Below are 23,107 nucleotides of genomic sequence, written 5' to 3'. Positions count from 1 at the left end.
TACAATATATTCTTTTTCATATTCTTTTCCATTATGGTTTACTACAAGATATTGAATGTAGTTCCCTGTGCTATACCATGCTGCTAAGTCGCTTCAGTCGTGTCCGACTCTGTGCAACCCCATAGACGGCAGCCTACCAGGCTCCCCTGTCCCTGGGATTCTCCAGACAAGAAAACGAGTGGGTTGCCATTTCTTTCTCCAATGCATGAAAGTGAAAAGTGAAAATGAAGTCGCTCAGTCATGTCTGACCCTTAGCGACCCCATGGACTGCAGCCTACCAGGCTCCTCCGTCCATGGGATTTTCCAGGCAAGAGTACTGGAGTGGGGTGCCATTGCCTTCTCTGGTGCTATACCATAGGACCTTGTTATTTATATGTTTTATATGTAGTACTTGTGCGTCGTCTCGGGCGGCTGAGATGGCGCACAAGCGCAGCCGAAAGGAGCTAACCCACGTCCGAGGTCAGGGGCAGAAGCTGGGAGGACCCCATGCCCGAGGGGCAGCGGCCCAGAGGAGCTACCCCACGTCCAAGGTCAGGGGCAGCGGCCGAGAGTGCCAGGCTGCGACAGCGCAGGAGCAGCCAAGAGGAGCTTCCCAGAGTCCAAGGTCAGGGGCTGCGGCTGGGAGGAGCTACCTCCGCCTGAGGCCAGGGGTGGCGGCTGGGAGGAGCTACCCCTTGCCCGAGGTCAGGGGCGGTGGCCGAGAGGAGTAACCCCAGTCCAAGGAGCGGTGGCTGCACAGGCGCGGGAGGGCCTAGAGGAGCTACTCACGTTCAAGGTCAGGAGGGGAGGCGGTGAGAAGATACCCCTCGTCCAGGGTAAGAGTCCGCGGCTGCACTTTACTGGAGCGGCCATGAAGAGATACCCCACGTCCAAGGTAAGAGAAACCCAAGTAAGACAGTAGGTGTTGCAAGAGGGCATCAGAGGGCAGACACACTGAAACCATAATCACAGAAAACTAGTCAATCTAATCACATGGACCACAGCCTTGTCTAACTCAGTGAAACTAAGCCATGCCCTGTGGGGCCACCCAAGATGGGCAGGTCATGGTGGAGAGGTCTGACAGAATGTGGTCCACTGGAGAAAGGAATGGCAAACCACTTCAGTATTCTTGCCTTGAGAACCCCATGAACAGTATGAAAAGGCAAAATGATAGGATACTGAAAGAGGAACTCCCCAGGTCAGTAGGTGCCCAATATGCTACTGGAGATCAGTGGAGAAATAACTCCAGAAAGAAGGGATGGAGCCAAAGCAAAAACAATACCCAGCTGTGTGACTGGTGATAGAGGCAAGGTCCGATGCTGTAAAGAGCAATATTGCATAGGAACCTGGAATGTCAGGTCCATGAATCAAGGCAAATTGGAAGTGGTCAAACAGGAGATGGCAAGAGTGAACATCAACATTCTAGGAATCAGCGAACTAAAATGGACTGGAGTGGGTGAATTTAACTCAGATGACCATTATATCTACTACTGTGGGCAGGAATCCCTTAGAAGAAATGGAGTGGCCATCATGGTCACAGAAGAGTCCAAAATGCAGTACTTGGATGCAGTCTCAAAAATGACAGAATGATCTCTGTTCGTTTCCAAGGCAAACCATTCAGTATCACAGTAATCCAAGCCTGTGTCCCAACCAGTAACACTGAAGAAGCTGAAGTTGAACGGTTCTATGAAGACCTACAAGACCTTTTAGAACTAACACCCCAAAAAGATGTTCTTTTCATTATAGGGGACTGGACTGCAAAAAAATTTGGCCTTGGAATACGGAATGAAGCAGGGCAAAGGCTAATAGAGTTTTGCCAAGAGAACACACTGGTCATAGCAAACACCGTCTTCCAACAACACAAGAGAAGACTCTACACATGGACATCACTAGATGGTCAACACCGAAATCAGATTGATTATATTCTTTGCAGCCAAAGATGGAGAAGCTCTATACAGTTAGCAGAAACAAGACCGGGAGCTGACTGTGGCTCTGATCATGAGCTCCTTATTGCCAAATTCAGACTTAAATTGAAGAAAGTAGGGAAAACCACTAGATCATTCAGGTATGACCTATATCAAATCCCTTATGATTATACAGTGGAAGTGAGAAATAGATTTAAGGGACTAGATCTGATAGAGTACCTGATGAACTATGGAATGAGGTTCGTGACATTGTACAGGAGACAGGGATCAAGATCATCCCCAAGGAAAAGAAATGCAAAAAAGCAAAATGGCTGTCTGGGGAGGCCTCACAAATAGCTGTGAAAAGAAGAGAAGCGAAAGCAGAGGAAAAAAGGAAAGATATAAGCATCTGAATGCAGAGTTCCAAAGAATACCAAGAAGAGATAAGAAAGCCTTCCTCAGCGATCAGTGCAAAGAAATAGAGGAAAACAACAGAATGGGAAAGACTAGAGATCTCTTCAAGAAAATTAGAGATACCAAGGGAACATTTCATTCAAAGATGGGCTCAATAAAGGACAGAAATGGTATGGACCTAACAGAAGCAGAAGAGATTAAGAAGAGCTGGCAAGAATACACAGAACTGTACAAAAAAGATCTTCATGACCAAGATAATCACAATGGTGTGATCACTCAACTAGAGCCAGACATCCTGGAATGTGAAGTCAAGTGGGCCTTAGAAAGCGTCACTACGAACAAAGCTAGTGGAGGTGATGGAATTCCAGTTGAGCTAATTCAAATCCTGAAAGATGATGCTGTGAAAGTGCTGCACTCAATATGCCAGCAAATTTGGAAAATTCAGCAATGGCCACAGGACTGGAAAAGGTCAGTTTTCATTCCAATCCCAAAGAAAGGCAATGCCAAAGAATGCTCAAACTACCGCACAATTGCACTCATCTCACATGCTAGTAAAGTAATGCTCAAAATTCTCCAAGCCAAGCTTCAGCAATATGTGAACCGTGAACTTCCAGATGTTCAAGCTGGTTTTAGAAAAGGCAGAGGAACCAGAGATCAAATTGCCAACATCCGCTGGATCATGGAAAAAGCAAGAGAGTTCCAGAAAAAGATGTATTTCTGCTTTATTGACTATGCCAAAGCCTTTGACTGTGTGGATCACAATAAAGTGTGGAAAATTCTGAAAGAGATTGGAATACCAGACCACCGGACTGGCCTCTTGAGAAACCTATATGCAGGTCAGGAAGCAACAGTTAGAACTGGACATGGAACAACAGACTGGTTTCAAGTAGGAAAAGGAGTACATCAAGGCTTATATTGTCACCCTGCTTATTTACCTTATGTGCATCATGAGAAACGCTGGGCTGGAAGAAGCACAACCTGGAATCAAGATTGCCGGGAGAAATATCAGTAACCTCAGATATGCAGATGACACCACCCTTATGGCAGAAAGTGAAGAGGAACTAAAAAGCCTCTTGATGAAAGTGAAAGAGGAGAGTGAAAAAGTTGGCCTAAAGCTCAACATTCAGAAAACAAAGATCATGGCATTGGTCCCATCACTTCATAGCAAATAGATGGGGAAACAGTGTCAGACTTTATTTTGGGGGGCTCCAAAATCACTGCAGATGGTGACTGCAGCCATGAAATTCAGATCAGATCAGATCAGATCAGTCGCTCAGTCGTGTCTGACTCTTTGAGACCCCATGAAATGCAGCACGCCAGGCCTCCCTGTCCGTCACCAACTCCCGGAGTTCACTCAGACTCAGGTCCATCGAGTCAGTGATGCAATCCAGCCATCTCATCCTCTGTCGTCCCCTTCTCCTCCTGCCCCCAATCCCTCCCAGCATCAGAGTCTTTTCCAATGAGTCAACTCTTCACATGAGGTGGCCAAAGTACTGGAGTTTCAGCTTCAGCATCATTCCTTCCAAAGAAATCCCAGGGCTGATCTCCTTCAGAATGGACTGGTTGGATCTCCTTGCAGTCCAAGAGACTCTCAAGAGTCTTCTCGAACACCACAGTTCAAAAGCGTCAACTCTTCAGCACTCAGCCTTCTTCACAGTCCAACTCTCACATCCATACATGACCACAGGAAAAACCATAGCCTTGACTAGACGAACTTTTGTTGGCAAAGTAATGTGTCTGCTTTTGAATATGCTATCTAGGTTGGTCATAACTGTCCTTCCAAGGAGTAAGCGTCTTTTAATTTCATGGCTGCAGTCACCATCTGCAGTGATTTTGGAGCCCAGAAAAATAAAGTCTGACACTGTTCCCACTGTTTCCCCATCTATTTCCCATGAAGTGATGGGACCGGATGCCATGATCTTCGTTTTCTGAATGTTGAGCTTTAAGCCAACTTTTTCACTCTCCACTTTCACTTTCATCAAGAGGCTTTTTAGTTCCTCTTCACTTTCTGCCATAAGGGTGGTGTCATCTGCATATCTGAGGTTATTGATATTTCTCCCGGCAATCTTGATTCCAGCTTGTGTTTCTTCCAGTCCAGCGTTTCTCATGATGTATTCTGCATATAAGTTAAATAAACAGGGTGACAATATACAGCCTTGACGAACTCCTTTTCCTATTTGGAACCAGTCTGTTGTTCCATGTCCAGTTCTAACTGTTGCTTCCTGACCTGCACACAGATTTCTCAAGAGGCAGATCAGGTGTTCTGGTATTCCCATCTCTTTCAGATTTTTCCACAGCCATGAAATTAAAAGACGCTTCCTCCTTGGAAGAAAAGTTATGACCAACCTAGATAGCATATTCAAAAGCAGAGACATTATTTTGCCAACAAAGGTCTGTCCAGTCAAGGCTGTGGTTTTTCCAGTAGTCATGTATGGATGTGAGAGTTGAACTGTGAAGAAAGCTGAGCGCCGACGAATTGATACTTTTGAACTGTGGTGTTGGAGAAGACTCTTGAGAGTCTCTTGGACTGCAAGAGATCCAACCAGTCCATTCTGAAGGAGATCAGCCCTGGGATTTCTTTGGAAGGAATGATGCTAAAGCTGAAACTCCAGTACTTTGGCCATCTCATGCGAAGAGTTGACTCATTGGAAAAGACTCTGATGCTGGGAGGGATTGGGGGCAGGAGGAGAAGGGGACGACAGAGGATGAGATGGCTGGATGGCATCACTGACACCATGGACGTGAGTTTGAGTGAACTCCGGGAGTTGGTGATGGACAGGGTGCCTGGCGTGCTGCAATTCATGCGGTCGCAAAGAGTTGGACACGACTGAGTGACTGAACTGAACTGAACTGATATATAGTACTTTGTTTCTACTAATCCCAACTTCCTAACTTATATTCCCTACTCTCTTTCCCCTTTAGTAACCATGAGCCTTTGAGTTTTCTATGTTTATTTTACGTTTAAATTTTTTGTTTATGGCTGTTCCTCATAACTTGCTGGATCTTAGTTCACTGACCAGGGATTTAATACACACCATTGGCAGTGAAAGCACAGAGTCCTAATTCTCTGGACCGCCAAGGAATTCCCAATTTGTGTCATATTTTAGATTCCACATATAAGTAATATCATATGATATTTGTTTTTCTTTTTTAAAAAAATGTTTATTAATTTATTTGGCCAGGTCTTGTGTGGCATATGGGATCTTCGATCTTCATCGTAACATGTAGGATCTAGTTCCCTGACCAGGGATCAAACCCAGGCCCCCTGCATTGGGAGTGGGGAGTCCTAGCCGCTGGACCACCAGGGAAGTCCCTGATATTTGTTTTTCTAGCTTACTTAATATGATCATCCCTAGGTCTCTCCATGTTTCTGCAAATGGCATTATTTCATTCCTTTTTATGGCTGGGAAGTTGCAGCGGCTTTATAGAACATAAATACCACTAACAATGAGACTCAACTCCATATGATTTGATTGACTTTTTAAAAAAATTATTCTGATTGTTGTGAGGAGCATGGTTTAGACCGAGAAGCAATTAGGAAGTTGGGAGACCAGCACACATGTAGTTTTTAAAGTCTCTACTAATTATGTTTAAAAGGTAAAAAGAAACAGATGAGATTAACTCTGTTTAACCTAATATGCAAAATATTGGGCTTCCCAGGTGGCTCGGTGGTAAAGAATCCGCCTGCCAATGAAGGAGACACAAGAAATTCGATCCCTGGGTCAGGAAGATCCCATGGAGTAGGAGGAAATAGTATTCTTGCCTGGGAAATTCTATGGACAGAGGAGCCTGGTGGGCTACAGTGCATAGGGTTGCAAAGAGTTGGACATGACTGAGCACACACACACAACACAATGCAAAATGTTATTGTTTCAATATTTAATCAACGTAAAAAATTATCAATGAGATATTTTGCATTCTTATTTTTCTCACACCAAGTCTTCAAAATCCAGTGTATTTTATACTTATTTTACACATCTCAGATTGGTTCAGCTGCATCTCATAGGCTCAATAGCCACATGCAGCTTGTAGCTATTGTATGAGATAGTGCAGATATCAAACATTTATTCATTTACTCATTCAGCCAAGCAAGATCTTGTTCCAGGCCTGGAAATACACAGAATGGAATAAAGCCCAGTCTCTGTTCTTGAAGTGCACAGTCCAGCTAGGGAGGCTAATATAGTAGTTTGTGTTGAAGACTGCAAGACCAAGTGCTTTGCGAAGTCAGGGAGGAAGCACTCAAATGGAGAAAGCTTCAGAGGAGGTAGACATTGAAGTTGGGATTTGACAGATGCGTGACAGATCCCCAGGTGGAAGAAGTGGGGAAGGGCACTCAGGCAGTGAGAACTGCTCCTGCAAAGTCCCGGAGAAGTGACGCCAAGAATCTCTGGAAAAATGCAAGCAGTTCTTCACAGGGTATTAAATGGGAGGGTGCTGGTCAGGAAAGACTGGTCTTCTGGACCCGTCTATGGCAAGTAGCACTGATCCTGTTTGGTGGTAGTGGGGAATGGTGAGGATTTAAAGCTGAGTGATGTGACCAGACGTGTGCTTTGGACAGACCATTCTGGCAGTGAGGAAGGGGCAGAGACTGGAGGCAGGAAGACCCATTAGGAAGGGAGAGGGCTCTAGAATGGATCCAGAGGGAAGAATTGTGGAGACTGAGAAGGGTCAGAGAGGAGGGAGGTCAAGGGTGGTCCAGAGCGTCCCGCGCAGTAGAAGAGTACAGGCAAACCTTACTATGCCAGAGGCTGGTGAGGATTTGCTGATGCTCCAGAGTCCACTAAACAGCAGAGGGAGACCCGGGTTTGATCCCTGGGTCGGGAAGATACCCTGGAGAAGGAAATGGCAACCCACTCCAGTATTCTTCCCTGGAGAATTCCACGGACAGAGGAGCCTGGCGGGCTACAATTCATAGCATCACAGAGTCTGACATGACTGAGCAGCTAACACTTTCGCTTTCACCTTGAGCACCACTGAAAGCCTAAGTTTATTAAGACGGAACTGGGTTCAAGTCTTGGACTGTACAGCTGTGTGGCCTCATTCAAAGTACTTAATTTTTCCAAGCACAGATGGGATTGAATGTAAGACCAGCTCCGTGGGGCTGTTGCGAGGGTGGACTGGCTCACTGCAGTTAGGCCACTTTGCATGGATGTCGGCACTTACTGACACTCACACAAATGGAAGTGTTAGTGTCTGCTGTCTTTACAACGCCCTGGCCTCCGTTCCCTCACGCACAAAAATGGCATTGGCGTTTCCCCCTTGCCATTAAAGGAGTCAAGGAATAAATGAGGCAGTTGAATTGTATCTGACTTAAAACTAAAGGCAAGTGTTCATCAAAAGATTAAATATAGGGTTACTCGCAATTATGCCCCTAAGAATATACCCAAGAGAAAAGAAAAATACGTCCACACGAAAACCCATACACTAATGTCCATAGCATTTGTTCAAACTTATAGCACGAACGTTCATGTTCACTGTAGGCAAAAGAGTGGAAACAACCCGTCAACTAATAGAGGGTTTCACTGATGGTCCAACAGCTAAGATTCTGTGCTCCCAGTGCAGGGCGCCTGGGTTCAGTCCCTGGTCAGGGAACTAGATCCCATGTGCCTCAACTAAAGAGTTTGCGTGGCGCAACTAAGATCCGGTGCAGCCAAATAAATAAATATTTTTAAAAAAAATATACAAAAAGCAATGAGGACAGGATCACTTAAACCAATAAACAGCAAAAAAGCTTTCAGCCAGGAAAAAAATTCAGATACATAGAGAAGTGACAAGATGAGAATCATGAACTCCGATACACCCACCTTGTAGATTTATTCATTATTAACATGTTGCTACATCCGACCATCCCAGGAATTGGCAAGAGCTGTCATTAGCTGTCCTGCAGGATATCTGCCTGTCTCACCCTCTCCTGGGGAGCATTCACTTTCTGCAGACCCCTCCCTCCTCCCTAACACACCCAAACCTACCTCTTCTCCACCTGCCACTGACCACATACCTGAACTTCGAAGCCATCCGCCCTTTTAGTCCTGATTTTACCCTAACTGGGGCAGCTGGGATCCTAAAGGAAATCAGTCCTGAATATTCATCAGAAGGATAATTCTGAAGCTGATACTCCAATACTTTGGCCACTTCATGCGAAGAACTGACTCATTTGAAAAGACCCTGATGCTGGGAAAGATTGAAGGCAGGAGGAGAAGGGGACAACAGAGGATGAGATGGTTGGATGGCATCACCGACTCGATGGACATGAGTTTGAGTAAGCTCCGGCAGTTGGTGATGGACAGGGAAGCCTGGCGTGCTGTAATCCATGGATTTGCAAAGAGTTGGACACAACTGAGCGACTGAACTGAACTGGGGCAGCTGGAGTGCCTCAGGGCCAGCACACCTTCCGCCACGGGTGCCTTTCAGCCCCTGCCATTAGGTCATCCTGCCTCTAGACGAACCCCTGTAGGCCTTCAACTGGGTGGCCCATGGGATTCCAGATAACTTTCCTCTGCTTCCCAGGTTGTGCAGAAAATAGCCAGTAGTGGGGAAAATCAGAGCGCTTCCATCCTCTCTGAACTACTGCCCTCTGCTGGCAAAACGGTGACACACGTGGGGAAGTGGCTTCCTCCCGTGGCCTGTCCTTCCTGACTTGGAGCCTGCATTATAGAACAAGGGGGCCAGGGTAGTGTTTGGCCTTCTTTGTTTAGTTCTCTTAGGCCAGAGCTAAAATTGAGCCCGATTCTGACACTGAGACCCAAAGGAAAGGTGAACATCTTAAGTATCGAGCTTGATGCATTTTCACGGACCTCACTCAAGACACAGAGCGTGACCTTTTCTCCCCAGCAGCCTCCCTGTGCCCTCGTCCACTCACTGTCACCCCTCAGGAGGAAGCCTCCAGTCCAGCTTCTATGAATAGATTCATGTTGCCTGTTTTTGTATCTTCTGTTACAGGTTGGAGGCAACTGGAGTGAACTGAGTACAGCTGTGTAATCTAACATTCCAGGTAAGGAGGGTTACTTGGAGGGTTCGGCTCGTTGGAGCAGAGCCTGAGACCCTGTGGGTGCCTCTCTCCTCCCACAGTCCTCCGCGTCCTCCTTACCACCCGGCCTCCACCCACCAGGCTGACGCACACTGGCTTGAAAGCCTCAAACGCAATCTTGTGATCATTCTGAGAGACACAACTAACAGCACTGAGGACTTCCTTTGCACCAGGTACCACGCTAAGCTCTTTTGGCCACAACACACGGCTTTTGGGATCTTAGTTGCCTGACTAGGGATCGAACCTGGGTCCCCTGCCTTGGAAGATCAGAGTCTTTTTTTTTTTTTAAGATGTATTTATTTTTTGGTAAATTTTTTGGCTGTGGTGGGTCTTCGTGCACAAAATTTTTCCAGTTGTGGGGAATGGGGGCTACTGTTCGTTGTGGTGCTCAGGCTTCTCTTGTCGTGGAGCGTGGGCTCTAGGCATGCAGGCTGCAGCTTCCTGGCTCAGGAGCGCTGGCTGAGTAGTCGTGGCACACTGGTTTTGTTGTTCCACAGCATGTGGGTTCTTCCCAGACCAGGGATCGAACTGATGTCCCTTGCATTGCAAGGCGGATTCTTAGCCACCAGACCACCAGGGAAGTCCCCAGGCTAAGCTCTTTAGCACATTCCTCCCTCCATACTCGTAAGGATCCTGTGCGAGTTTACCTAAGTTGAGCAGAGAGGTGGTGTACTCGGAGTTTCGGAGCCAGTGGCCGGCAGAGCCAGCTCCTATGGCTCTAGGCTGATCCCCCAGCACCCTTGCCTCCCTCCACAGGTAACGAGAGCCAGCACGAAGGGGCGAGAGAGGAAGCCGTCAGACGCAGGCCCACGCTTTGCACAGGACAGGAGGGGAACCCGCCACCCCTGCGGGAGCCACACTGTTGGATGATTGATTTGTTTGAATCGTTGCAGGTTCCCAGACCTTTGACACAGATAAGAACGGGGTGCAGCATGATGCACTCCCACAAACCAAACATGCCAATGGGCCCACCTCCCAGCGACCTGACTTGCACTCCCTTCTAAGCACAAGGTCACCCTGGGGTCACCATGCTCCTGATTTGTAGCAGCAAAGATTAGCTTTCTTCCTTTCTGTAGTTTTTATAGAAATGGATTCATGTAGTATGAACTCTTGACTGTGGCTTCTTTGGCTCAGTCTTGCACCCGTGAGTCATCCATATTGCTGTACACAGTTGTCGTGTTCATTCTCACAGTCGTGTGATGGTCCATTGTGTGAATAGACCGAAGTTTGTCTGTTTTGCTGCTCATGGGCATCCAGGTAATTCCCAGGTGGGAATTTTTGGCTATTCTCATAGTGCTGTCACAAGCTTTCCAGTGCATGGCATGAGCATAATTCTGTCAGGTGCCCAGTGAAGGGGAGAGGCTGGGTCATAGGGTGCTCCTTTGTTCAGCTTTGTAGATCCTGGCACAAGGTTTCCCAAAGTCCTTCTGCCAACGTACACTCCCCCAGAGCATCAGGGTTCTGCTGGTCATATCCTCGAGAACACTTGGTATTGCCAGACCTTCGAATCTAAATGCTAAAGATCCTAAATGGACACATGAATGATTTCAATGTTAACATCTATTTTGTTACATTTCTGTCATTAATATGGCCCATGGGAGCTAACAGCTCTTCTTCACATGTCATCCGCTTTGCATCTGTCATCCAGTTTAGCAAGCACCCACCTGTCTACTCTGGTAGTGGGTGTGCGTGTGTGCTCAGTCGTGTCCCACTCTTTGCCACCCCATGGACTATATCCCATCAGGCTCCTCTGCCCATGGAACTTCCCAGACAAGAATATGGAGCAAATTGCCATTTCCTCCTCCAGGGGATCTTCCCGACCCAGGGAACGAACCCACATCTCTTATGTCTCTTGAACTGGCAGGCAAACTCTTTACCACTAGCGCTCTGGGCCTCAGTTTCTTTATCTGTCGAATAGCTAGCTAGCCATTTGTTGAAAACCAAGCTAGGCATTTAATAAATACCATTTGATTCCTTTAGTAACCCTTCTTTTATATTGCTGTTCCACTGCCCAGCCCCAACCCCATCCACTGGACGGATGAGGAAACCAAGGCTCAAACCCAGAGGGAAGTTAAAGGCTCACCCAAGTTCACCCGGCCATCTGACTCCCTGATTCATCCCCTGTGCTGATCCCAGGCTAAGACACAGAGAACAGGCCCTGGTGCAAGGAAGTGACTGCTCATTTTTATGACCAGGGAAGCTCACAGGGCAGATCTAGAGTTCAGTCCTCTGATTGCCAACCTTCTGATCCAGTGGCTCCTCTATCACACTGTGTCCCAGTCCCTCTCCTCAAAGGTTTGGTCTCTGGCAATGCAGAGAGTTGGGAGAGCAAGAATAGAAGCCTTCAGAAGATAACAGCAAATTACTGATGCTTGATTAAAGGGGACAAGAGCTGGTTTTACTAGAAGGAAGAAATGGCAACCCACTCCAGTACTCTTGCCTGGAGAATCCCATGGACGGAGGAGCCTGGTAGGCTACAGACTAAGGGGTCGCGAAGAGTCAGACACGACTGAGCAACTTCAGTTTCAGTTTCTTTTCCGGTGTTTGGAGTCCGCCTGCCAATGCAGGGGACAAAGGTTTGATCCCTGGCCCAGGAAGATCCCACAGGCTGCAGAGCAACTAAGCCATGCGCCACAACTACTGAGCCCTTGCACCGGAACTAGAGAGTCTGTGGTGCTGGAAAGATCCCGCGTGACACAACCAACAGCTCAAGTCCCCCAACTAAGACCCACTGAGCCAAATAAATAAAAATATTATAAAAGAAGACATACAGATGGCTAACAACATGCATGTGGAAAGATGCTCAACATCCCTAATTGTTGTTGTTCAGTAGCCAAGTCCTGTCTGACTCTCTCAGACCCCATGAATAGCAGCACGCCAGGCTTCTCTGTCCTTCACTATCTCCCTGAGTTTGCTCATTAGGGAAATACAAAGTCAAAACTGCGATGAGATATTACCTCTCATGTATCAGAATGGCTGGGCTTCCCAGGTGGCTCTAGTGGTAAAGAACCCGCCTGCCAACGCAGGAGACACAGGAGATGCACTTTCGATCCCTGGGTTGGGAACATGCCCTGGAGGGAAAGCATGACAACCCACTCCAGTATTCCTGCCTAGAGAACCCCATGGAGAGAGGAGCCTGGCAGGCTGCAGTCCATGGGGTCGCAAAGAGTCGGGGATGACTGAAGCGACTCAGCAGCAGCAGCACTAGAATGGTTATAATCAGAAAAGCAGAAAATGGCACGTTGTGGTGTGGATGCAGAGAAATCAGAACCTTTGTGTATTGCTGCTGGGGATGTAAGATGATGCACCACAGTATGGCAGTTCCTCAAAAAATTAGCTGTGCAATTACTATATGACTCAGCACCTCCATTTTTGGGTATATACCCAGGAGAAGTGAAAGCAGAAACTTAAACAGGTATTTCAAATACACCGATGGTCACAGAAGCATTAATCACTATAGCCAAAATATGAAAACAGCCCAAGTGTCTGTTGTCCATCAGGGGATGGATGGATAAGCAATGTGTGGCTTACATATACGGTGGAATATTATTCAGCCTTAAGAAGGAAGGAGGGTGTTCCCTGGTGGCTCCGTGGTAAAGAATCCACCTGCCAGTGCAGGAAATACAGGTTCGATCCCTGATCCAAGAAGACCCCAAATGCCACAGAGCAACTCAGCCTGTGCACCACAACTATCGAGCCCGTGTTCTAGAGCCCTCGAGCCACAACTTCTGGGCCCACGTGCCTCAACTGCTGAAGCCGTGGGTCCCAGAGCCCGTGCTCCACAACAAGAGAAGCCACCCCAGTGAGAAGCCCGCATCCCATGGCGGCAGGGAGCCGCCCCTGCTCGCCGCAGCTAGAGCAAAGCTTGTGAAGCAACACAGACCCAGCACAGCCAGAAATTCATTCATTCATTCATTGTTTAAAAAGAAGGAAGGAAATTCTGACACATGCTACCCGTCTGGATAAACCTTGAGGACTTTATTATGCTCAGTGAAATAAGCCAGTGACAAAAGAACAGATACTGTATGAAGTACCTCGATTCCTCAGACTGACAGATACAGCAAGTAAAAGGGTAGTTGCCAGGGCCTTGAGAAGAAAAGATGAGGAGTTACTTGATTGTTTACTGGGGGTAGAGTTACATTTGGGAGGATGAGAAAAGTTCTAGAGACTGATGTTGGAAATGATGGTCACACGATAGTGTGAAGGTACTTAATGCCACTGAAAGTGAAAGTCGTTCAGTCGTGTCGAACTCTTTGCGACCCCATGGACGATACAGTCCGTGGAATTCTCCAGGCAAGAATACTGGAGCGCATAGCCGTTCCCTTCTCCAGGGGATCTTCCCAACCCAGGGATTGAACCCAGGTCTCCCACATTGCAGGGGGATTCTTTACCAGCTGAGCCACCAGGGAACTGTGTACTTAAAATGCTAAGTTTAATGTTATGTGTATTTTATCACAATTGAAAAAAAAAGAAAAAATTAATGTGCTGTAATCAGAGAACAGAGAGAGCTGCTATGTGTGGAGGCCAAAGAGGTAAGCGTAGGGAGAACTCCCTGGTGGTTTAGTGATTAGGACTAACCACGCTTCTACTGCAGGGGGTACAGGTTCGATCCCTGGTCGGGGGACTAAGATCCCTCATGCCACGTGGTGTGGCAAAAAAGAAAAGAGCCTTGAATCCAGCCTTGAACCCTGTGGACCAGTGGTCCCCAACCTTTTTAGCACCAGGGACCAGTTTCATGGAAGACAATATTTCCATGGACGGGGTAGTAGGTCAGGGATGGTTTGGGGCTAATTCAAGCATTACATTTATTTTACACTTTATTTCTGTCATTATTACTTCAGCTCCACCTCAGATCGTCAGGCATGGGATCCTGGAGGTCGAGGGGACCGTGTCAAGTGCTTTGGTCTTTGTCCTAAGCGCAGGACCTCAGGGCTGGCCACGGATAAGGAGGGAAGTGGATGGAACTGGGAGATATTGAGGAAGGAACGTCAGCAGGGCTTGATGAAGGGTGTGAGCTGGATGGTTGGCAGGGTGCAGGGAGGGGATTGCATCTGGAAGGCCTCTGGGCTCCTCCCTCACATCCTGGGAAGCCTCTCTGTGGTATTGCTAAGAGAGCTGGACTGTGCCTTGTCCAAGCCCCAGTGCACAAATGTGCACTCATATTTTACCTCCCCCAGGCAGATATGTGGACCCTGCAGCCCCTGCTCCCCACTCGACACGCTTTTCTGCATCAGGGCATCCTGAGACCCAGCAAGTGCAGGCTCGGATCAGCTGTGGCCTCCCCTGGACACCCAGCTGCCCCTCACCACCAGGTTCCACTTGTAGTTTCCTTATGTTCAGCCAGCCTCACAAATGAGCACTTCAGACCAGTTGGAGGTTCTTAGTTGCAAGCAACAGAAACTGACTCACATTACGTAAGCAGAAAAAGGTTTGATTGGAAGGTCACGGTCACTTATGAACCTATGTTCCTGGCTGGGAACCCAGCTTGAATGAGAACCAGGAAGCTGGGCCTGGCCAAGATGCCACCCCAGACAGCCTGGCGAGGAAGCTCAGCCTGCCATTACCCGGTGACCCAGCCACTGGACCTTCACCTACAGTGCAATGTCCCTGAACAGAATCCCTTTCCCTGTCCATTGGCCCTTCATCCTGGTGAGATGAGGAGGAGATGAAAAAGCTGAGGCTCAGGAGGTGAGTGGCCTCCCAACGTGGTTAGGAGGGGCAGAGTCACTGCAATCCCACAGACCATCCCAGATCAGTGCTTAGCCCACAGCTTCCTGTGGGTTAGGCCGGAGCCGATTTACATTGAAAGAGGTTTTTTAAAACATTGGGATCGTGGACTTCCCTGGTGGTCCAGTGGGAAAGAATCTGCCTGCCAATGCAGGGGACATGGGTTCAATCCCTGGTCCAGGAAGATTCCACATGCTGAGGGGCAACTAAGCCCGTGTACCGCAACTACTGAAGCCCACAGCACTTGGAGCCTGTGCTCCACAGGCAGTGAGAAGCCAGGGCATAGCAACTAGAGAAAGCCTGCGGGCAGCAATGAACACCCAGTGCAGCAAAAAATTTAAAAAATAAGTAAATATTCAATGAAACATTGGTCTCAAAATTCAGAACCAGAGACAGCAGTTGCCTTGTTGATTTCTCCCATCTAACTACAAAATAGACCTCGGTGGGTGGAGTGGAATCTCCAGAGCTTTTTTTTTTCCTTTTGCTGCACCCTGCGACTTGCAGGATCTCAGTTTTTTTTACCAGGGGCTGAACCTGGGCCATGGCAGTGAAAGCCCTGAATCCTAATCACTAGGCCACCAGGGAAGTCCCAGACCTTCAGCTTCTGAGTAGGGGGCAGCTCGCCTGCACCTGTCCTGAGATCCCCCACCCTCCCCCCACCCCTAATAAGCAGAATGTCCAGATACCCGGCAGCCAAAAAGTGCAGACGTTCATCACAAGCTCTAATCCTCCACCAGTGACCCAAGTCTTTCCTCCTTTGGGTTCTTTCCAGAGCAAGAGAAGAAAGGAACACTATAGATAAGACTAGTTACCATTCTTATCTGTTTATCCAGTGAGAAAAATGGTTTGTCTGGGCAAAGCAGAAGAACGAAACTTTACAGAACTGATTTAATCATTGACCTCAATTTATTTGGGAGGAAAAAAATGTTCCTGTTTGATTCCCATCATATTGATTGGCTTCTGGCTCTGACCAGCCACTCAGAGAACGTCTCAGTGAGAAGTCTTTACCAAAATTGTCTGAGTTAGGGTTCTGCCACCAAAACGGAGTGGTGCCAGCTCACAGCGGCTATCTGCTGACCTAAGGGTAGTGTCCCTCTCGGGTAGGGTCCCTGGGGACAGCAGACCCTCCAGGAAGCTGAGAGCATCCTGTGAAGTGGCCTCTTCCCCACCAGCAGCCATGTCTTTGAGTCTTTCATTTTTAAAACAAATGTTACATTTTCAGACCAAAAATGACACGATTTTTAAAACATTTTATTGATGTATAGTTGATCTACAATGTTGTGCTGATTTCTGCAGTACAGCAAAGTGATTTGGTTATACATATGCACAGTGTTTTTTTTTGTATTCTTTTCCATTCTGGTTTATCACAGGATGTCGAGTATAGTTCCCTGTGCTCTACAGTAGGACTTGTTTATCCATCCTACATAGAGCAGTCTGCATCTGCTAATCCCAAACGCCCAGTCCTTCCCTCCGCCACCACCCTCTTCGAAAACCACCAGTCTGTTCCCTATGTCTGTGAGTCTGTCTGTTTTGTCAGTAAGTTCAATTGTGTCGTATTTTAGATTCTACGTATGAATGATATCATATGGTATTTAACTTACTTCACTTAGTAATCTCTAGATCCATCCGTGTTGTTACAAATGGCATTATTTCATTCTTTCGGGGCTGAGTAATATTCCATTGTATATATGTACCTCAGCCTGTTCATCCATGCATCTTTCAGTGGATATTTAGGCTGTTTCCGTGTCTTGACTGTTGTGAATAGTGTTGCTATGAACATAGGGGTGCATGTATCTTTTCAGATTATAGTTTTGTCCAGATATATGCCCAGGAGCGGAATTGCTAGATCATTTGGCAACTTTATTTTTCATTTTTTGAGGAACCTCCGCACTGTTTGCCAAGTGGCTGTATCAGCTTACATTCCCACCAGCAGTGTATGAGAGTTCTATTTTCTCCACACCCTCTTCATTTATTATTTGTAGACTTTTTGACGTTAGCCATTTTGTCCAGTGTGGTACCTCATTGTGGTTTTAATTTAGAATTCTCTAATAATTAGCAATGTTGAGCATCTTTTCATTGTGCCTAGTGGACATTTGTACGTCTTCTTTGGAAAAATGTCTATTTAGGTATTCTGCCCATTTTTCACTTGGGTTGGTTTTTTGTTCTTGAGTTGTGTAAGCTGTTTGTATGTTTTGGAAATTAAGCCATTGTCGGTTGCATCATTTTCAAGTATTTTCTCCCAGTCCATAGGTTGTCTTTTCCTTTTGTTTATGGTTTCCTTTGCTGTGCAAAAGTTTGTAAGTTTGATTAGGTCCCATTTGTATATTTTTGTTTTTATTTCTATTGCTTTGGGAGACTGACCTAAGAAAACATCGCTGTGATTTATGTCAGAGAATGTTTTGCCCATGTTCTCTTCTAGAAATTTTATGGTGAATGACATGATTTTTATTTTATTGTCAATATTCATTATTTATTTGGCTGCGCCAGGTCTTAGTTGCAGCAGGATCTTTGATCTCCGTTGTGGCTTGCAGGGTCTTTAGTTGTAGTACAGTTTTAGTTATGGCAGGTGAACTCTCAGGTGGGCTTGTCTGAATAATTTCATAGGCTGGTAGGGAATTGAGGACCCTCAGGTTGAGGGTGGGCTGGAGTGCAGCTGGTCTGACTCAAGGGGGATCTATCACGGTGAGGGGGTGCTTTCCTGCTGAGTGGAGATATGTCTGATGAGAGCAGGGGAAACCAAGGGAGCCTGTGAGACCAAGGATGTCAAGGTAAGTAGCACCTGAACTGTTAGTCTACGGGGAGTTCCCTGGTGGTCCAGTGGTTAGGATTCGGTGCTTTCACTGCCATGGCCCAGGTTCAATCCCTGGTTGGAGGACTGAGATCCCATCAGCTGCACACATGGCCAAAATAAATAGAAATCTTGGTCTAACCTCACAGTGGGGACCCCTGGGGCATCTCACAGGAGGGCTAAGGCAGAAGGACTTGTTCTGGGACTCAGCCCTTGTCGGGCGATGTGGGGAGTGTTGTGATGCGGTTGGAGTGGGCTGGTGTGGTTGGGAAGCAGGAGTTCTGTGACTGGTGTTCTAACCAGTCTTACTGTGAAGGCTAGAGGGACAAAGCCAGTCTAACGGTCTAACTGGTCGAGAAGTAGCCACTCAGCTCAGCCAGGACAGGGGCCGTGTGGTTGTTACTGAGCCCAAGGTCTTTCTGCTCAGTAAATTGGGAGCTGAGTTGTTGGAACAAGGAATGATGACTTAAATTGGAAACCTAGCAGACAGAGGGCCTTCCCAGGTGGTGCCAGTGCTATAGAACCTGCCTGCCAATGCAGGAGACAAAAGAGACGCAGGTTTGATCCCTGGGTCGCGAAGATGCTGGAGGAGGGCATGGCAACCCACTCCAGTGTTCTTGCCTTAGAGAATCCCATGGACAGAGGAGCCTGATGGGCTACAGCCCATAGGGTTGCAAAGCATTGGACACAACTGAGCGAATGAGCACATGCAGCAGACTGAGAAGATGGCAGACTGGTGTCTCAAAAACACCATCTTCCCTCAGTGGAAATCCGGCTCCTGTTTATACAGGAGGGGGTGGGGCCCACTGTGGCACCGACCAGTGGCTGAGCAGGACCACTAATGGCTGCTGGTGGACAGTCGCTCAATATCGGGTAGCTTACTTGGGGGAGGGGCCCGCTGCAGCACCAACCAATGGCTGAGCAGGGCTGCTGGGGTGGCTCAAGCCTGGTGGGTATTACACCCTGAGCAGAAAGGTGCTGCACCAAAAAGAGGCCAGGTCTGAAGAAGTACCAGCCAGATATCGTGGTGGCCACTCGGAGGCAGCTGAACCCACCATTACTGGGACCTCCGTCTGAGGTGGCAGGCGCCATGGGCTCAGCCCGATGCTGGCTTCAAGGGTCACTGATGAGGTGGCCTGGGAGCTGGAGTCCCCAGAGTGCAGCTCCTGCCTGCCTGTTTATGCAGTGGGTGGAGGGGGGGAAGGTCCGGTGGGCTGGCCGAGGCCGGCCCTGTGAGGAGAGGTTCAGTGGAGCGGCCCCTGGCTTAAGGGCGTGTGGCCCCTGCCATAGAGGGAGGAGGCCTCCCTCGGGTTGGGACCGGGAGGCCGCTGTTACACATGATCATGTTTGTAGTTTGGACGACTTTCTGTTCTTGGCTGAGTTCAGGCATGACCGGGACTGGTCTTGTTAGGTCTTGAGCTCATCACGGGGCACAGCAGCCTTGTCAGTCAGGGCTCCTGGAAAGTTACCATCACAGGAGTGAACTCCCGCCTAGCAGGGCCAGTTCCCCGTCCAAGCTGCCTCTCTCCTCTTTTGCACCCCCTTGTAGCTGAGGGTGGCTGAAGTCAACCCCAGGATGCTCATCTCAGTACCTAGAGAGAAGCATGCGGGGCAGGAGGTCATTAGCTGGACTGTGTGTGGTTAGACCTCCTGCTTTTGTACACGTGAGCTGTCCAGTCCTCTCACTGAGCAGGCCCTGCACTTCAGGCTTTGGACAGCGGACATCACCCGCCACAACGCAAGTGGTTGTCAGAAACAAAATGGGCTGTTGGTTCTAGTACCAGATCCTGAAGATAGAGACCTTGATTGCCAAACCCAGACCATGAAAACCACCCCAGAGTGAGGCTGGTCTTTCCCTAGAGACTCTATTGACTTTTTTGGAGGCCCATCATGAACTGCATACTTGATCGATGGTTTATGTGAAATTTACACTGACGCTACAAAAAGTGTCTGCTCCAACATGAATTCTCTTCAGTTACACAAGGAGAAATTCAGGGCTTGCTTTGGTATCTGCTAGTGAACTGACATTTACTCAGTTTGTTGGGCTCCCAGAGCAGGAACCTAGGGTTTCCTAACTCCAAGGAGGAGTCCTGATTCTAGAGGCTTCCGAGAAGTGAGTTGCTTCTCTGTCACCCCTCTGCCTGCTTCCCAGAAGGGGTCATCGGCTCTTACATAACTGAAGGACTTGAATTAAGTCAGCCTGGGGACTTCCCTGGAGGTCCAGTGGTTAAGAATCTGCCTCCCAAAGCAGGGGACACAGGTTCCATCCCGGGTCAGGGAACCGAGATCCCACATGCCACAAGGGCAACTAAGCCTACCCGCCACAACTACCAAACCTCCGTATCTCAACTGGAGAGAAGCCCCAAGCGACTCAGCATGCACGGCGTATTTATAAAAGACGGCCCATGGGTCTGTCGGAACATTCCTCAGTGACTAACTGAGCAGCTACTCTGCCCACCCTAGGCTCTCGGAAGCTCACCCATTCGCCCACGTTCTCTGGTGTCCTAGCAACTGGAAAGTGATCTGAGCTCCGACCAGGGCAGAAGCCATTCTCTCCCTGACCACTGTGACTTGCAGGCTCCCCAGGAGCCTGAGTACCTGTCCGTGCCACCCAAGGGCCCACTGAAAACCACCATTTGTCCCCACGCATGCCCAGAAGGCCGGCTGGGGCCAGCCCATGACCCTAGCAAAATGAGCTTCTCACTCAAGTTCTCGGAGCTGGTCAACATCGCCATCCCGCAGTGCGGGGTGGTGAACTTCAAGGCCCTGCACTTCCTGCTCCACGGCATCCTGGAGCACATCCACATGGCGGAGCTCGAGAAGGACCTCTCAGGGGATGAGGACTTCCTCCAGGCCTCTGTGTCAGTCACATTCCCGTCACGGGAAGGGGACGCCCAACCCACCCTCAGCCCCCTGAAGAGGCTCGGCAACATCTTCGACCACCTGGTGAGCCGCGTGGACATGCTGGAGAGCCAGCTGGCCGCGCTGAGGGACATGCCGTCTACCGCCCAGCTGGTGGAGAGCAGCCAGGGCACCAGGCAGCCCGCCCAGGAGCTGTGGAACCTGATCAGGCTCCGGAAGAAGGTGGAGGGCAACGAGGAGGCTGTGGCCAAGGTAAGCCACCCAGCCTCCAGACACGGCCCTTCACCTTGACTCTCCTGCCCGGCGTTCAGCCCTACTCGCCCCCCATCACCCCCGATGAGAGGCCCTTCCCTTAAACGGGGAGGGATTCGGCTTTGGTCTCAGGTGGAACCTTGAGTTTGCAACCTGAGTGGCCAGGTTTGCATCCTTCATCAGCGTAGAGGTAAGAAGGCCACAGTGTCTGGAGGGGGCGCATACACAGAGACAGAAAGCTGATGAGTGGCTGCCAGGGGCTGGAGGGAGCAGGGGTGGGAGGGACTGCCTAGTGGTTACGGGGCTTCCTTTTGGGGGTGATAATGACGTTTTGGAACCACATAGAGCTGGCGTTTGTACTGCATTGTGAATGCCCTAAATGCATTCACTGAACCATACACTTTCAAATGGTATGTTATGTGAATCTCACATCAGTGGAAAAAAAAATAATAATCGAAGACCTATAAGATCTGCAGGTGAAGAAATTAAAGTGTTAGTTGCTCAGTCATATCTGACTCTTTGCGACCCCATGGACTGTAGCCCCCAGGCTCCTCTGTCCACAGGATTTTCCAGGCAAGAATACTGGAGTGGGTTGCCATTTCCTTCTCTGGGGATCTTCCCAACCCAGGAATCAAACCCTGGTCTCCTGAATCACTGGCGGATTCTTTACCATCTGAGCCCCCTGGGAAGCATAGGACCTACAGGCGAGGAAACTGATAGCCAGAAACGTTCATGGATTGGCTGAGGGTGCAGAGCCCGTGACGGTGGAACAGGCAGTGAGCCGAGGCCTCCTGTTTCAGGACCCACCTTGGACCACTTGCTCGCCTGCCCCCCACGCCGCACAGTTATCCATCTGGAGCTGTAGCCTCAGGGAAGAGTTGGATCTTGGGGAATAAATACCCTGGCTCCTCTCTCCTGCCTTCCTCCCATGGCCACACAGCAGGGCCAGAAGTCAGAGCACCCCGGGGTGTGGAGGGCACAGCCTGCTGGCAGCTCCTGGGGGCACTGAGTGGGGGCAGAGGATGGGTGTGCGGGGGTGCCAGAGGACATCCATCACACGGAGGGACCATTTCACGACATCTTAGGTTAACTCTCTTGTGTTTAAATTTATTTTTATTTTTAAAATATTTTTATTTGTTTGGCAGCTCGGGTCTTAGTTGCGGCATGTGGGATCTAGTCCCCTGTAACCCAGAGATGGAACCTGGGCCCCCTGCATAGGGAGCATGGAGTCTTAGCCACTGGACCACCAGGAAACTCCCCAACACTCTTCTATTTTAAATTGAGGTGCAAGTCACGTAGCATAAAGCGAACAACCGCGTGGCATTTTGGCTCATTGATAATGTAATATGAGCACCACCCCCGCCCCCTTCTAAACTGTTTCCGTGGCTCCAAAAGGAACCCTGTGTCCATGTCTCTTCCCCACCCCCCTACAAGACCCACCTGCTCTCTGGCTCTGAAGATTTACCAGATCTGGGCATTTTGCATAAATGGAATCGTGCAATATGTGGCCTTTTGTGTCTGGCTTCTCTCTCTGAGCACCAGATTTCCCAGGTTCACCCACATTGTAGCCTGGGTCTGTGCTTCACCCCCTTTTATGGCTGAATAGTATTTTGTTGTAGGGACAGACAACATCGGGTTTAACCACTCAGCTGTTGACGGGCATTTGGGTTGAGACTCTTTCTAAACAAAGGAGTGTATACTTTGAAGGACGCAGGGGTTTCTCAGCAGCAGCAAAAAAGGAAGAAAGTAGGTGGGCGGGCCTGATAGGGTGAAAGCCTTCACTTCAACCTACATCTTGAATATGGCTTTAACACGTCTCAGCTTCCAGCCACCAGTCTCCAGGTTTTCTGATTATAATTTTTAGGTAAGAGAATGAGACAGCATACCTGGGGTCAGACGTCCACTCCTAGCCGGACAGGCAGGGTGGTGCCTAAGAATTAGAGCCCCCCGGGGCCTGTTCCCGCTGCCTCGACTAGCAGGCACCCCAGACGGTATCCACACACAGGGGCCACCAGGCTTTACGTTTAAGCTGAGAAAGGTGGGAGCCCCGGTGCCAGGGTTTTGTAGAGATATCAGACAAGCCTAACTACCTTCCTAGAACCCAGAGTCGCTGGGCCACAAGGAGGACAGGCCAGAGTTCACCAGTCTGACTTT

The 23,107-nt window shown here is 48.8% G+C and overlaps 1 protein-coding gene and 1 long non-coding RNA gene across 4 annotated transcripts in view; both read left to right on the top strand.

The window, feature by feature from the left end:
* Positions 1 to 9,233: 9,233 nt before the first annotated feature.
* Positions 9,234 to 11,303, top strand: LOC147345498 (uncharacterized). The gene is made up of 2 exons (XR_015154833.1): positions 9,234 to 9,288; positions 9,366 to 11,303. It is a non-coding gene; the product is annotated as an uncharacterized LOC147345498 (long non-coding RNA).
* An 8,588-nt stretch (positions 11,304 to 19,891) lies between these two features.
* The window catches only part of C25H16orf96 (chromosome 25 C16orf96 homolog), a 35,098-nt gene continuing 31,882 nt past the window's right edge, over positions 19,892 to 23,107 (top strand). Inside the window, exon 1 of one of the 3 annotated variants that reach the window (XM_086375952.1) lies at positions 19,892 to 20,953. In XM_086375952.1, coding sequence (XP_086232078.1) covers positions 20,531 to 20,953 — 423 coding nt within the window. In that variant the 5' untranslated portion in view covers positions 19,892 to 20,530. The remainder of the gene's footprint in view (positions 20,954 to 23,107) is intronic. The other 2 variants (XM_086375953.1, XM_086375951.1) reach the window with 2 other exon arrangements.

Source organism: Bos grunniens, chromosome 25 (genome assembly GCF_055505025.1).
Source record: "Bos grunniens cultivar Pamir isolate PY7600 chromosome 25, Bosgru_T2T1.0, whole genome shotgun sequence".
Lineage (NCBI taxonomy): Eukaryota > Metazoa > Chordata > Mammalia > Artiodactyla > Bovidae > Bos > Bos grunniens.
This window is presented reverse-complemented; position numbering and strand designations above follow the sequence as displayed.